Source organism: Pseudoliparis swirei, chromosome 7 (genome assembly GCF_029220125.1).
Source record: "Pseudoliparis swirei isolate HS2019 ecotype Mariana Trench chromosome 7, NWPU_hadal_v1, whole genome shotgun sequence".
Classification (NCBI taxonomy): domain Eukaryota; kingdom Metazoa; phylum Chordata; class Actinopteri; order Perciformes; family Liparidae; genus Pseudoliparis; species Pseudoliparis swirei.
The window spans coordinates 14416498-14431999 of NC_079394.1; the positions used below are offsets into that span (position 1 = coordinate 14416498).

The 15502-nt window shown below is 41.4% G+C and overlaps 1 protein-coding gene across 1 annotated transcript in view; it reads left to right on the plus strand.

Moving 5' to 3' along the window:
• Window positions 1-2318: 2318 nt before the first annotated feature.
• prdm6 (PR domain containing 6) overlaps window positions 2319-15502 on the plus strand; it is a 58979-nt gene continuing 45795 nt past the window's right edge. Inside the window, exons 1-5 of the mRNA XM_056417930.1 lie at window positions 2319-2636; window positions 2841-2976; window positions 8494-8642; window positions 10664-10819; window positions 14974-15101. Coding sequence (XP_056273905.1) covers window positions 2319-2636; window positions 2841-2976; window positions 8494-8642; window positions 10664-10819; window positions 14974-15101 — 887 coding nt within the window. The remainder of the gene's footprint in view (window positions 2637-2840; window positions 2977-8493; window positions 8643-10663; window positions 10820-14973; window positions 15102-15502) is intronic.

Consider the following 15502-nt stretch of genomic DNA (forward strand, 5'->3'; position numbering starts at 1 on the left):
CACCACCACCAACATTCATATCCACATGATGCGGTGCATGTTTTTATGATGGTGGGGGAAACCCGAGTAAACCCACGCCGGCACGAGGAGAACATGCAAACTCCACATAGAAAGGACCTGGCGCGACCGGGATTCGAACCTAGGGCCTTCTTGCTGTGAGGCGACCGTGCTAACCACTGAGCCACCATGCTGCCCGGTGGATGAATGAAAGGAAATAAGGAAGGAAGGATGGCTGGATGGATGGAAGAAAGCAAGGAAGGATGGATATGGAAGGAGGAAGGAAGGGACCTTCACCCAGGAGACCAGTGTTCATGTCTCGTGTTGAACCAGAAGTTATGTAATCGTTTTTGTAACAATGAGCACATTTTGTTACTGTAGAATATGATTTCCAGTAAAATATTGTTTCTAGTCTACAGCGACCGGTTTACAGTAAGTTCCTGTGAAATAACGCTGTGTGTCTTACTGACTAAAGCATGAGATGCTGTCTACGGTATTTACAGTACAGCACTGTAGACTCTCAACCTTTAGACCTGCTGCTGCTGTTGAGAGACAAAGTGCCAATAAAGATCATTGTATTGAGAGAAAAAGAGGGAAGGAAGGAAGAGATGGAGAGAAAAGAGAGTTTGAGGATGAGGATGGAGAAAAAGAAAAGAAAGTGCGAGAGAAATAATGTGTGTGAATGAAAGAGGGGGAGGGATGAGGGCAAGAGAGAGAGAGAGAGAGAGAGAGAGGCTCGCGCAGCCACAGCTCTGGTAGTTTTGGCTCCGCTGACCCGCAGGACGCAGCGCACCGTCCCGGCTCCCCTCGATGGTCCACCGCCGCCCGCAGGAGGGACAGACCGGCCACCGCTGCCCGGTAACCGGCCCCCCGGAGCCGCTCGCAGTCCGCCCGCAGTGAGCCTCCTCTGCGCCGCGAACAACTTTCACATTTTACAAAGAAAAAGAAAAAAACATCGAGGGAAACTCCGAGGAGGAGGAGGAGGAGGAGGAGGTGTTGGGGGGACCCAGCGGAGCGTCGTCGCCTCTCTACCGGCTCCACCGCTGCCTCTGTGCAGACACAGACAGCACGCCGGAAGGGCAACCTCACTTGGACTTAACCTTTTTTTAAATATATATTAATTTTTTCCATGCAACTTTTAACTGGTTGAAACTAATTCAAAGTGCGGCAGGCGGCTTCTGGTCCTCTCCGGTGCAGCTTGTTGGTGCGTAAAGTCCGCAAAGAAAACACAACCACCCGGGACCAGCGGAGCTCCACCCGGGCTGAAGCGGCGCTGCACCCAGGCTGAAGCGGCGCTCCACCCGGGACCAGCGGCGCTCCACCCGGGACCAGCGGAGCTCCACCCGGGCTGAAGCGGAGCTCCACCCGGGACCAGCGGAGCTCCATCCGGGCTGAAGCTGAGGTCAGTTCACTCCGGGTGTTTTATTGGCTGTTCAGGAAGGTTTTTATTAGCTGCTCCTTGTTTACAGAGAATGATGTAAACATGAAACTGGGAGATGGAGAGCTTCTTAGATTTATGGATGTGGGACTCACATTTTAAATTTTTTAAATAAAAAATGTGGATTTATTTATATTTATTAGTTACAAATGGAGAGTTTAGAAAATGATGCTGATGAGAAGAGAAACACGTGAACCTCAAATATCTCTCCAAAGTGTTTTAATGATATATTCAAACAAACAAAAATAACAAAATCAGTCAGTTAATGTTAATTTACTGATAACTTCTGATTCTCGTATATGTAAATATATCATCACATCAGGTGTGAATTTAAAGTTGGAGGTCTGACTCGAGTCTCTTTTTATCTTTTTGAAAAAAAGCTGAATAACATGAAGAACTTGTGGAATCAGACTCTACACATTACATACAGATACATGTTATTATAATAAATGTTCCAATAAGAGGATTTACACAGAGGATGTATTAGATTTAATCTGAATGTTGACATTTTGTTAATAATATCTATTTATTATTTTAACGGTCCAACATCCGTAATGTGATTTAGCGTTAATGCGAAGCTTGAGAAGACGGTAAAAACCTGTAAACCAGCTCTGCAGGAATAAAACAAGAGTTTAACGTAAGTGAGGGAGGCTGAAACATGAGTTCAGCGTCAGTGTCTCACTTTCAAAGTGAATTAAATTAAATTAAATCAAACTTATTTAAATATGAGGAGAGATTTTAAAAGTGGAATTACGGTATTTTGCCATTAAACGTCCGTAAAAACAAATCTTCTCAAATGTGACTTCTAGTTTGTAAATGTGCATGAAGTGTGTTGCGTTCATGACCCCTGACCTGAGATGCTGATGATTGACCCCCCCCAGCCATGCTGAAGCCGGGCGAGCCGGGTGGCTCGGCCTTCCTGAAGGTGGACCCGTCCTACCTGCAGCACTGGCAGCAGCTCTTCCCCCAGACGCAGCTGAAGGCTCCTCCGCCCGACCGCCTCTCCATCCCCATGGATGGCCTGCGCCCATCACGCCTGCACAGCCACCTCCTGGCCTCCTCGCACTGCACCTCCTCTTCTTCCACCTCCTCCTCTTCGGCTGCAGCAGCTCTAACGCCGGCCTCCTCCTCCATCTCCACCTCCACCTCAGCGGGGCTCTCCCAGATGCCCATCCCACAGCAGATCGCTCTCTTCGGGCAGGCGTGTGCCGGGCCCGGAGGAGGAGGAGGAGGAGGACCAGGAGGAGGAGGAGGAGACCTTATGGTGATCGCACCCCCGGACAACCAGCAGGGTCTCCACCCGGCAGCGGGGCTTCTCCATCAGGCCAAAGAGCAGAGCTGCAGCGGGGTCGGCGTGGTGTCTTCCAGCGTGAAGAGCAGCGGAGGAGGAGGAGGAGGTGGAGGAGGTGGAGGAGGAGGAGAGGAGGGCGGCAAAGCGTCGCGGTTTAAGCTGACGTCGGAGGAGCTGGACTACTACCTGTATGGACAGCAGAGGATGGAGATCATCCCCCTGAGCAACCAGACAGGAGAGCTCAACAACCGTACGTACACACACACACACACACACACACACACACCACCCCTCGGGTCACTGAAGGTCATCAGGCGCGTTGATGCTGATCGGCCTCTGAATGCTTCATAGCAGCGACTTCTAAACTTGTGTCAGTTTCATATTATTGTAAATGTGCAGAATTATATAAATATTATGTATATATATATATACATATATATATATATATATATTATAATTAAGTTGAATAATGTGTTCTTAAAATATTCATATAATAATTATTTGTACTATACTATAGTTTTGCTTCTGATGCTCAGTAAAGAGTTTGTAGAAACTTTAATAATTCTTGGTGCATCTTTCTAAAATATATCTGCAAGAGTTTAATACGCTTTATTAAAAGGTTATTTATCTCTTTAAATTATTCTGGAAATTATATAATTAAATTATAAATTATTTCCCTAATATTTGTGTAATATTCCTGCAAATAACGTGTTATTGATAAAGCAGCTTTTAATTCATAATTACTTTAATATTATTTAAATGGTTTTGCATTTCTAAATATTTGGTTGAACATTAATAAAGTATAATAATAAATATATCATACATATAATATTAATAATAATAATAATCATAAAGTTTTGATAATACCCAAATAAATAATCTTTTTTAAAAATAGGCCTATATTGATGCTCTTAAAATTAGTGATTTTAAATCAAAAAGTTAAGAAATAAATGATTGATATTTTAATTAAATTCTTTTTAATTTACATAACTATTTTTTCCCAATCAGTTTAAAATATATAACATATTTTAACTTGTGCTTGCGCTGCATTTCATCATTAAAATGGACCTTACAGAGTAGGAGGAAGAGGAGGAGGAGGAGGGGGGGGGGGGGTCAGAGGTCAGAGGTCAGCAGCCCGCTTGTGGCCGCAGCTCAGTTAATATGAACCAGACTTCATTCAGACTTTATGTAAATGTCGTCATCACCTGTCTCCGTCACGTGCTTTTCATATGAATGATTAATCTCTTAAACTCTGATCAATGTGATCGATCCGTTTTATTATTTATTTACTTCCGGCCCTTTTAAATGAACCCTCCGCCCACCGGAAGCTTTTAAATCCACTTTTCTTCTTTATTCATGAATCTAAATGTTTTTCCTCTGTGATTTAAAAAAAAAGTTTTATTCCCGCAGTAAAAATAATTATAACTCGTTTTCATTGCGCATGAATTCACACAACTCCCTTTGAAATGGCCAACTTTGATGCGAAGCGTCCGCGTGCGCGCGCTTTTCACACATGACGGCGTTCTGTCAATACCTGTCTCCACGCACACGCACGCGCACACACACACGCGCGTCGCCCCGCTGTCTTCTTTAACACGCCGCGCACGTGGACATCAAAGCGACGGCGCGTGCCCGTTTGTTCTGGATCATATTAAATGTTCTCTCGTCTTATAATAACAGCGTCATTGTAATTTAATTTAATAATATTTTTTTAAAGAAGCTTAAACTTCATAATTTACTTTCATTTTGTTTACTCATGTGCGCGTGCGCGGTCATTTTATTGACTCTTATTATGTCATAATGTAATAGATTATAATATATGTATTTATTGTTTCTGTTCTCTGTCAGGGTTTAATTAAATATAAGTATTATTATAATGTTCTGTGTTACAGTGAATGTGTTGAACTTCATGCTGTATATTAAATATATAAATACTGTATTCTGACTTTAAAGGTGTCGCACGCTCTCTAAATAACGTGTTATAATTATAACATATTATATATATATTATATATCAATTAGAACAGTAAGTCATCTTATTGATTTATTGTTTTCCGATGATAAATTATAAATATTTCTATAGTGTACGACTTTTATTGTGTGTCTTTTAAACTGCATGATTATTATATCGGAAAGCAATCATATATTTATCATATATAATACACATAATTGTTTATTGTTCTAATAATCTCATAATAAGTGTTATTTAAGGCTTAATTATGAAGTGTCTTTTGGTTCCGGGCGGTGATTCTAAACAGTGAGATTATAGCACGAGGGAGTGTGTGCGTGATGCGCGCGCGCGCGTGCATATTCGGCGGTGATAAAACGGACCATCAGCAGTAATCTGCGTCGATACGCGCCGGCAGCGCCGATGAGGGATGAGGGGCACGCGCAATTAATGCGGAATATAGTTCGGCGCTTGAGAGAGAAAGGGCGGGGGGGGATCGATCCGACAGCCACCGGCCCTCTATTTATCATCCCAACACGCTGTATTGAGGTCTCTGGGGTGTGCGCGCGTGCGTGTGTGCGTGTGTACGCGTGTGCGTTAGTGTAGATAAAGCAGTCACACACACACACACACACTCCCTCGTGTGTCACGTTCCGATCTCAAAAATTAATTACACCAATAATAATAAAATAATAATAATAATTTCTTTAATATAGCGCTTCTCTAGACACTCGAAGTCGCTTTACAGTCCAGAGTCCAGTAGTCATACACACACACACAGTCATCCCGGTGGTGGTAAGCTACATCAGTAGCCACAGCTGCCCTGGGGCAGACTGACAGAAGCGTGGCTGCCAATCAGCGCCTACGGCCCCTCCGACCACCACCAACATTCATTCACATCCATACGAACCGGGCTGAGGCTGGGTGCATGTCTTAATGATGGTGGGGGAAACCGGGTCGACCTGGAACGACCGGGTCGACCGGGATTCGAACCCAGGGCCTTCTTGCTGTGAGGCGACAGTGCTAACCACTGAGCCACCGTACTGCCACAATATAAAAATATTAAAGACATTCAAAACACCGCAATGAGATTCAAAGAAACTCACAACCACGACAAAGAGACATTGAGAAATACCCTAAAATGCAAAACAAATACATAAATTAAACAACAACTTATAAAAGGAGCAAAAACAACCTCAAAGAGGCAACAACATCTACAAAGAAACAAAAAGGGATTCTAAAGAGACAAAAAACAACTACAAAGATACACCAAACAACTACAAAGAGACTCAGAACAACTACAAAGAGACTCAAAACAACTAAAAAGAGACTCAAAACCAGTACAAGGAGACTCAAAAGAACTACAAAGAGACTCAAAACAACTACAAAGAAACAAAAAGAGGTTATAAAGAGACACCAAACAACTAAGACACTCAGAACAACTACAAAGAGACTCAAAACAACTACAAAGAGACTAAAAACAACTACAACAAAACCAAAAGGGATTATAAAGAGACACCAAATAACTACAAAGAGAGTCAACACAACTACAAAGAGACAAATAGCAACAACACTCAAAAGGTGCCTCATAATCCGACCAGGAAAAAGCTAAACTTCCTGCAAATTTTACACAACAAAATTAGAAAGAAACATTAGAAAGTCACACTCAGTGATTTATTTGCAGTCCAGCGAAGAATGGCTCCAAAACAATGTCATATATAAAATATATAGTATATAAATATAAAATAAATGTTATATATTACATTTATAATATGTATTATATATTTAATATATATGATCTAAAATACATATTATACATTATTTTTATAATATGTATTTTATATAACATATTATATATATATAAATTATATATATACATTTTAGATATAATATATATATATACTTATATATGTATAAATATATAAATTATATATATTATATATATATATATATATTAAATATTATATAATTTATAATATGTACAAAGTATTATATATAATATATATTAAATATTATAAATTTGTATATCAATATATATATGTACAAATAATATGTGTACGGTATTAATAGCTCTGTTTTTGGTCTCCACCGCCTCCTGTTGAGCTGCTAAATGCTCCACCAGCTGTTTGCTGTTGAGAGTGTTTTTAGATATTCATCATGTTTGATGAACGGACACTAAAAAAGTCTTGAAAACCAAAACCAGAGGCTGAAGAGGCTCCGATGCTCTGCGGAGGGTTTCAGGAGCGACTCCTCTCTGTGTGGTCCTCACCAAGAGTCCTCATGAGGGGAGGCGGGGTTTTGTGGAGGAGGGTCTGTGGCGGCGACTATAGTCAGGTTCATTACTCAGGATTAACTTCACATTACGCAGGAAAAATTATCGAAAACAGGAGTTTTTAAAAGACGAACATGTTTTTCGAGGTTTAAGTATAATTAAAGAAGAAGAAGAATGTCGTGCGGTGAGATACGTTTTCGGTGGCGTCCGGCACTCTGACATCAGAGGCGGAGCGGGGCTGTCTAAACACTGGAGACGGATGTAACGCTATACTGAGCCTGAGTGATGGGCGGCCAGCAGAGACCGCCATAACAAGTTCACGGCCAGTTCATCAGTCAGGAGGAGAGGAGGATGTGGTTCATGTGGCTGTGTTTCAAACCCCGTCTGGATCTTTAAATATCAACGTTGTAACTTCACTTAACGTCTTAAGATCTTCCACATTCTTCCTACGTAACCCTGAGCTCCGCTGTAGGTCAAAGGTCATGTGAAGACGCTAAAGAGACATCTTTAGAAAGAACGTCAAGGTCTTGAGATGTTCTCTGAAGTGCCAAAGGTGTGTTTTCAATCGGTCAGAGCAGGTGACTTTTTTATTTACTTATTTTTCAGTGTATAATTCAAGGTCACGTCTGTTTGTAAACATGTGTTTGAAAGGGGAAAAAAGTCTTCCGTAAAAGACAATAGGTCCTAATAAATACACTTAAAATAAATAAAAGCTCATAGACAAGTTAGTGGCAGGGAGTTGTATAACAACATCACGATATTCACAAAGAGAACATTACATTTTTAATAATCAGAATGACTCTCATCCTCGAGTCGTAGACACACAACCTTTATTTTAAATATTCCGTTTTTGACTTTTAATGAAGGTAAATGTTCTGAAGGTAATGTTTAAAAATCCTGCATGTGAATATATAGTATATCTGTATACTATATAAATAATATATGTATGTATACATATATATATATATATACAGGACTGTCTCAGAAAATTAGAATATTGTGATAAAGTTCTTTATTTTCTGTAATGCAATTAAAAAAACAAAAATGTCATGCATTCTGGATTCATTACAAATCAACTGAAATATTGCAAGCCTTTTATTCTTTTAATATTGCTGATTATGGTTTACAGCTTAAGAAAACTCTAAAATCCTATCTCATAAAATTTGAATATTTCCTCAGACCAAGTAAAAAAAAAGATTTATAACAGCAAAACAAAATCAAACATTTGAAAATATGTTTCCAGGTGTTTCGAGTTAATTAGACGATTCAAGTGATTTGTTTAATACCCTACTAGTATACTTTTTCATGATATTCTAATATTTAGAGATAGGATATTTGAGTTTTCTTAAGCTGTACAGCAATATTAAAAGAATACAAGGCTTGCAATATTTCAGTTGATTTGTAATGAATCCAGAATGCATGACATTTTTGTTTTTTTAATTGCATTACAGAAAATAAAGAACTTTATCACAATATTCTAATTTTCTGAGACAGTCCTGTATATATATATATATATGTATATATTAAAGTACTAGTGTGTGCCTCCAGGCTGCGACATGTGTGCCGACAACCGGCACGGGGAGTGTCCGATGCACGGCCCGCTGCACTCGCTGCGCCGCCTGGTCGGCACCAGCAGCACCACGACACCCGTCACGCTGCCCGACGTCCCTGACTGGCTGAGAGACCTGCCCAGAGAGGTGGTACTTCTTGTGTGTGTGTCTGTGTGTGTGTGTGTGTATGTGTGTGTGTGTGTGTCTCTCTCTCTCTCTCTGTGTGTTTGTGTGTGTGTGTGTGTGCGTGCGAGTGTGAATGTATGTATAGAATTAAATTGTATAACTCTAAATAATTGTCATAAATACAAATCATTTGTAATAATATAAATACGTGTTATGAACTCAAATGATATATAAATGAATATAAATGTATTTACTAATATAAATAACCTTCATAAATAACTGTTATTAATGCCCTTTATTAATAATCTTTATAAATAACTGTTCTTAATAACCTTTATAAATAACAGTTATTCATAACCTTTATGAATAACAGTTATAAATAACCTTTATAAATACACTACCGTTCAAAAGTTTGGGATCACCCAGACAATTTCGTGTTTTCCATGAAAACTCACACTTTTATTTATCAAATGAGTTGCAAAATGTATAGAAAATATAGTCAAGACATTGACAAGGTTAGAAATAATGATGTTTATTTGAAGTATTAATTTTTTTCTTCAAACTTTGCTTTCGTCAAAGAATGCTCCTTTTGCAGCAATTACAGCATTGCAGACCTTTGGCATTCTAGCTGTTAATTTGTTGAGGTAATCTGTTGAAATGTCACCCCACGCTTCCTGAAGCACCTGCCACAAGTTGGATTGGCTTGATGGGCACTTCTTGCGGACCATACGGTCAAGCTGCTCCCACAACAGCTCAATGGGGTTGAGATCTGGTGACTGTGCTGGCCACTCCATTACAGACAGCATACCAGCTGCCTGCTTCTTTCCTCAATAGTTCTTGCACAATGTGGAGGTGTGCTTTGGGTCATTGTCCTGTTGGAGGAGGAAATTGGCTCCAATCAAGCGCTGCCCACAGGGTATGGCATGGCGTTGCAAAATGGAGTGATAGCCTTCCTTATTTAAAATCCCTTTACCTGGTACAAATCTCCCACTTTACCAGCACCAAAGCAGCCCCAGACCATCACATGACCTCCACCATGCTTGACAGATGGTGTCAGGCACTCTTCCAGCATCTTTTCACCTGTTCTGCGTCTCACAAATGTTCTTCTGTGTGATCCAAACACCTCAAACTTGGATTCATCTGTCCAGAACACCTTTTCCAATCTTCCTGTGTCCAATGCCTGTGTTCTTTTGCCCATACCAATCTTTTCTTTTATTGGCCAGTCTCAGATATGGCTTTTCTTTGCCACTCTGCCTAGAAGGCCAGCATCCCGAGTCGCCTCTTCACTGTCGACGTTGACACTGGCGTTTGGCGGGTACCATTTAAAGAAGCTGCCAGTTGAGGACCTGTGAGGCGTCTATTTCTCAAACTAGAGACTCTAATGTACTTGTCTTCTTGCTGAGTTGTGCACCGGGGCCTCCCACTTCTCTTTCTGCTCTGGTTAGAGCCCGTTTGTGCTGTTCTCTGAAGGGAGTAGTACACACCGCTGTAGGACATTTTCAGTTTCTTTGCAATTTCTCGCATGGAATAGCCTTCATTTCTAAGAACAAGAATAGACTGGCGAGTTTCACATGAAACTTCTTTTTTTCTGGCCATTTTGAGAGTCTTATCGAACCCACAAATGTGATGCTCCAGATAATCAACTAGCTCAAAGGAAGGCCAGTTTTATAGCTTCTCTCATCAGCAAAATAGTTTTCAGCTGTGCTAACATAATTGCACAAGGGTTTTCAAGGGTTTTCTAATCATCCATTAGCCTTCTAAGGCGATTAGCAACCACAATGTACCATTAGAACACTGGAGTGATAGTTGCTGGAAATGGGCCTCTATACACCTCTGGATATATTTCATTAGAAACCAGACGTTTCCACCTAGAATAGTCATTTACCACATTAACAATGTATAGAGTGTATTTCTGATTGATTTAATGTTATCTTCATTGAAAAAAACAATGCTTTTCTTTGAAAAATAAGGACATTTCTAAGTGATCCCAAACTTTTGAATGGTAGTGTAACTGTTATTAATTGCGGTCTCTGGTCCTGCAGGTCTGCCTCTGCACCAGCACGGTTCCTGGTCTGGGTTACGGGATCTGTGCCTCCCAGCGGATCCCTCAGGGGACCTGGATCGGGCCCTTCCAGGGGGTCCAACTGCTGCTGGACAAGCTGCACGGGGCCCTGCGGAACAGCCGGCACCTGTGGGAGGTGAGAGGGGCATTCTGGGTAATGTAGTCTGTATGCTAAAGAGCTGGTGTCCAAAGTCTCTCAACTGGTTTTATGAGGGGGGAGATGGTAGGGGACAGAGGGAGGGAGTGAAGGATGCTAGGAGACAGAGGGAGGAGGTGAAGGGTGCTAGGAGACAGAGGGAGGGAGTAAAGGATGCTAGGAGACATAGAGAGGGAGTGAAGGATGCTAGGAGACAGAGGGAGGGAGTGAAGGATGCTGAGAGACAGAGATAAGGAGTGAAGAATTCTAGGAGACAGGGGGTGGGAGTGAAGGATACTGGGAGACAGAGAGAGGGAGTGAAGGATGCTAGGAGACATAGGGAGGGAGTGAAGGATGCTGGGAGACCGAGGGAGGGAGTGATGGATGCTAGGAGACAGAGGGAGGGAGTGAAGGATGCTGGGAGACCGAGGGAGGGAGTGATGGATGCTAGGAGACAGAGGGAGGGAGTGAAGGATGCTGGGAGACAGAGGGAGGGAGTGATGGATGCTAGGAGACAGAGGGAGGGAGTGAAGGATGCTGGGAGACAGAGGGAGGGAGTGATGGATGCTAGGAGACAGAGGGAGGGAGTGATGGATGCTAGGAGACAGAGGGAGGGAGTGAAGGATGCTGGGAGACAGAGGGAGGGTGTGAAGGATGCTAGGAGACAGAGGGAGGGAGTGAATGATGCTAGGAGACATAGGGAGGGAGTGAAGGATGCTAGTAGACAGAGAGAGGGAGTGAATGATGCTAGGAGACAGAGAGAGGGAGTGAAGGATGCTTGGAGACATAGGGAGGGAGTGATGGATGCTAGGAGACATAGAGAGGGAGTGCAGGATGCTTGGAGACATAGGGAGGGAGTGAAGGATGCTGGGAGACAGAGAGAGGGAGTGAATGATGCTAGGAGACATAGGGAGGGAGTGAAGGATGCTAGTAGACAGAGAAAGGGAGTGAATGATGCTAGGAGACATAGGGAGGGAGTGAAGGATGCTAGGAGACAGAGAGAGGGAGTGAAGGATTAAGCAAAGCTTCACAGGTCAAGTCCAGCAGCAGCTCGTCATGTCGGGATGCGTCGAACTGGGAGAGTTGAGTTCACTGACTGCAGGATTTTACAGTGTTCCTAACTAACGGTGTAGATCAAAGGTGTCATGTGATGGTTGTGTTGCCATGGATACATTTATTCATAAAATTAGGAAAAGTGGGACAACTTGTGTGTCTCTGTTCCACACTTATACATATTATATGAATTTAGAATTTATGTTATATAGTTATATCAATAATAACATATATATATATATATATAATCAAATCAATAAAATAAATATATTATTTTTTAAAATAAAAATACAACGTTGATTTTTTCCTTTTTTAAAACAGTTTTCTCACATTTAATCTAATAATGTTGTTTACTTATATATATTTTTATCTTTTTTTATAAAACAAGAATTATGTAGAATTTAGTTTCTAAAGTGAGGAAGAAGAGAGAGAGAAAGAGAAGAGGAGAGCAGAACTCTATTATTAAGGGGGCGGGGCCTCGCCTCTTTTGCACAACACTGCTTGTGTGTGACGATACAGTTATTCCCCCCCGTGAGGATTCGAACCTGCGACCTCCTGGTCTCCGTAGGTCCCAACAGGACCAGACGTCTGGGGTCCACAGTGTGTTGGTCCTGAGACCCCAGAGGGTCCACAAGGGTCTGTTGGCATCTCTTTGTTTTCTTACATCTTTAATCTGAATTCCTCGCCGTGTTTTCCCGCCGCCGGCGGTCTCGTCCGTCATCGGGTTCCCGCCGCGTTCCCCGAAGAACCCGCTTGGCTTGGCGGTCGTTTCCTGGACTGAGGCCACGTGTTGGTCAAACGTCTGTTCTGGTTCTCCTATGTTGAAGACGTCGACGGCGTTGAAGACGTTGACGGTGTTTATGTTGTTGATGTTGTTGACGGCGTACATGGCGTTCATGGCATTGACGCCGTTGAGCGTTCATACGTCTCAACGCTGCACACGACGGCTGTGATTAAAGGAAAATGAAAGATTTTAGCGTTTGTGTCTCAGACGATGAACGAGGAGCAGAATGTTTTTATCATTTGGGTTTTATTCACCTGGCGAGGACGGAGGCAACGGAACAGAGAGCAGAGGAGGAGGAGGAGGAGGAGGAAGAAGAAGAGGAAAAGAGCAGATAAGAGTAGAATTAGTAGCGTGTCATTGATTAGCTGTAGAGGATTGATCTGATCTCAGGGAACAGTTTTACTACAGATGGAGAGAAGACGAAGAAGAAGAAAAAGAAGTAGAAGAAGGAAAAAAAAAGGAGAAGAAGAAGTCCCTTATATTTGTGTGTGTGTGTGTGTGAGTAAGTGTTGTAACACCTCCGGACACGACCTGAGCTCCATTTACATACCAGTGATGCTGTGTATGTAAAGTGTTTTTAACTGATAACTGCACAACATTCCTATATGCACGCACGCACACACACACACATACACACGCACACACACACACACATACACACGTACACACACACACACACACACACAAATACACACACACAAACACACACACAGTATCTCTGTAGTGTCTGCTCGTCCAGACAAGGAGAAGATTTACTCTCTGTAATGAGGTCAAGAGGTCAAAACACTGTCAGTAAATTTCAGACACACTTTCTGTCTCACGCACACACACACTCACACAAACACATACACACACACACACACACGCTGTGGGTTAAAGTTGTGCTGATCACTCACAAACAGCTGTCACTCATAAATAGTGTTTAGGGCAGAAATACCCAACTATATATATATATATATTAGGAAGTATATATATAAGTATATATAGATATATGTTTGACAAATGAAACAAGTTCGTATACATATTTATATTCATATAAACGCGTGTATGAAATATAAATATATATATATGTATATTTATATATGTTTGACAAATGAAACATACAACACTTCAACTGCATTTTTCATTTTCTGCAACAAGTACCAATCTTTAAACTATGGGTTTGTGAGTGAATGTGTGTGAGTGTGTGTGTGTGTGTGAGAGTGAGTGTGTTTGTGTGAGCATGTGAGTGTGTGTATGTGTGTGTCTGTGTGTGTGTAGACAGTGACAGAGCAGTAAGTGAAACACTGACAGCAGAGATCAATGACTGAAAGAGAGAGCTGTAATCCACCCTCTTTAACACACACTCTCTCTCTCACACACACACACACACACACACACACACACACACACGCACGCATACAGACGACCTTCACCTCCATTAAAGACTCTCTGACATCGTCCACTTGAGGTTCAGTCAGATCGAAACTTCCTGTTGCTTGGTGACTCATTAAACCTGTTGTTTATAATACATAATAGAACATATCTTATAACATTCAGTATTATTGATAAAAAGTGATGTACCTTGTTTATTTCCTGACTCCACTAAAGTGGAGAGAAATTCCCCCAAAAATATCATAAACATTTTCAAAAAAAGAAAATGAATGTACTTTTTACATTTTGTATTTTGTATTTTAAATAAATCTTTTTTCTACTGCGTTTAACGTTTACATGACGTTTAACATACGTATACGAGAGCCATATTGTTATTGCTACTATGCCTCGTTTTTTATTTATTGTCCAAAAAAGAACTTTTTTCTAAAAGAACAGTTTAAAAAAATGCATTTTTAAAAGTCTTAAAGTTTCACACACCAGATACTTATTTATACTTTAAATATATTATATATCATTCATAAATATAACATTACTTATTATTACAGGTAAAATATAGTCAAACAATAAAAGCACAAACACTAAATATCAAGAAGCAAACCAAAAGGCAACGTTCTAAGAAAAATAATGATTTAAAAATGTGCCATGTCTTTTATTTATTTATGTATTTCATCCGAATTGCTGTAAATTCAAAGTGCTTCATGATGAGTTGCCAAAAAAAGAAAAACATTTAATATATGTGAAATATGCTGAAAATAAAAGTTAATCTGTGTGTTCCTCCCACCACTAGGGGGCACTGCCACTTTATCAGCTGCTATCATTGCATCTAATTTATTTCATGAAGCACTAATATTATTATATTCTTTTTACTGTGAACATTTTACTGTGAACATGCACTTGCACGTGGGCTGCTTCCCCCCCTGACCCGGTTCTCTTTGTGGTCCAGGTCTACGATGCAGAGGGGACCCTGCAGCACTTCATTGACGGGAACGACCCCGGCAAGTCCAGCTGGATGCGGTACATCCGCTGTGCCCGGCACTGTGGGGAGCAGAACATGATGGTGGTCCAGTACAGGTGAGACCAGTAGGACCAGTACAGTGAACATGATGGTGGTCCATTACACGTGAGACCAGTACGACCAGTACAGTGAACATGATGGTGGTCCAGTACACGTGAGACCAGTACGACCAGTATAGTGAACATGATGGTGGTCCAGTCCACGTGAGACCAGTCGGACCAGTACAGTGAACATGATGGACAGTAGAAGTGGGCGTGGCTTCCAAAGCAAATTGGTAACACAATAGAAGTGGGCGTGGCTTCCAAAGAGAGTGGCCTGGAGTGGGCGTGGCCAGGAGTCTCAGCGTATCAAGATTCTGTGCAGACGACCTATGGGATGTAACGATTAGATACCTTTGATTTGCAGAAGCTTTTTAAGTCTTACAATATTAAACTCAGAGTGGAGTGTTTAATGTGTA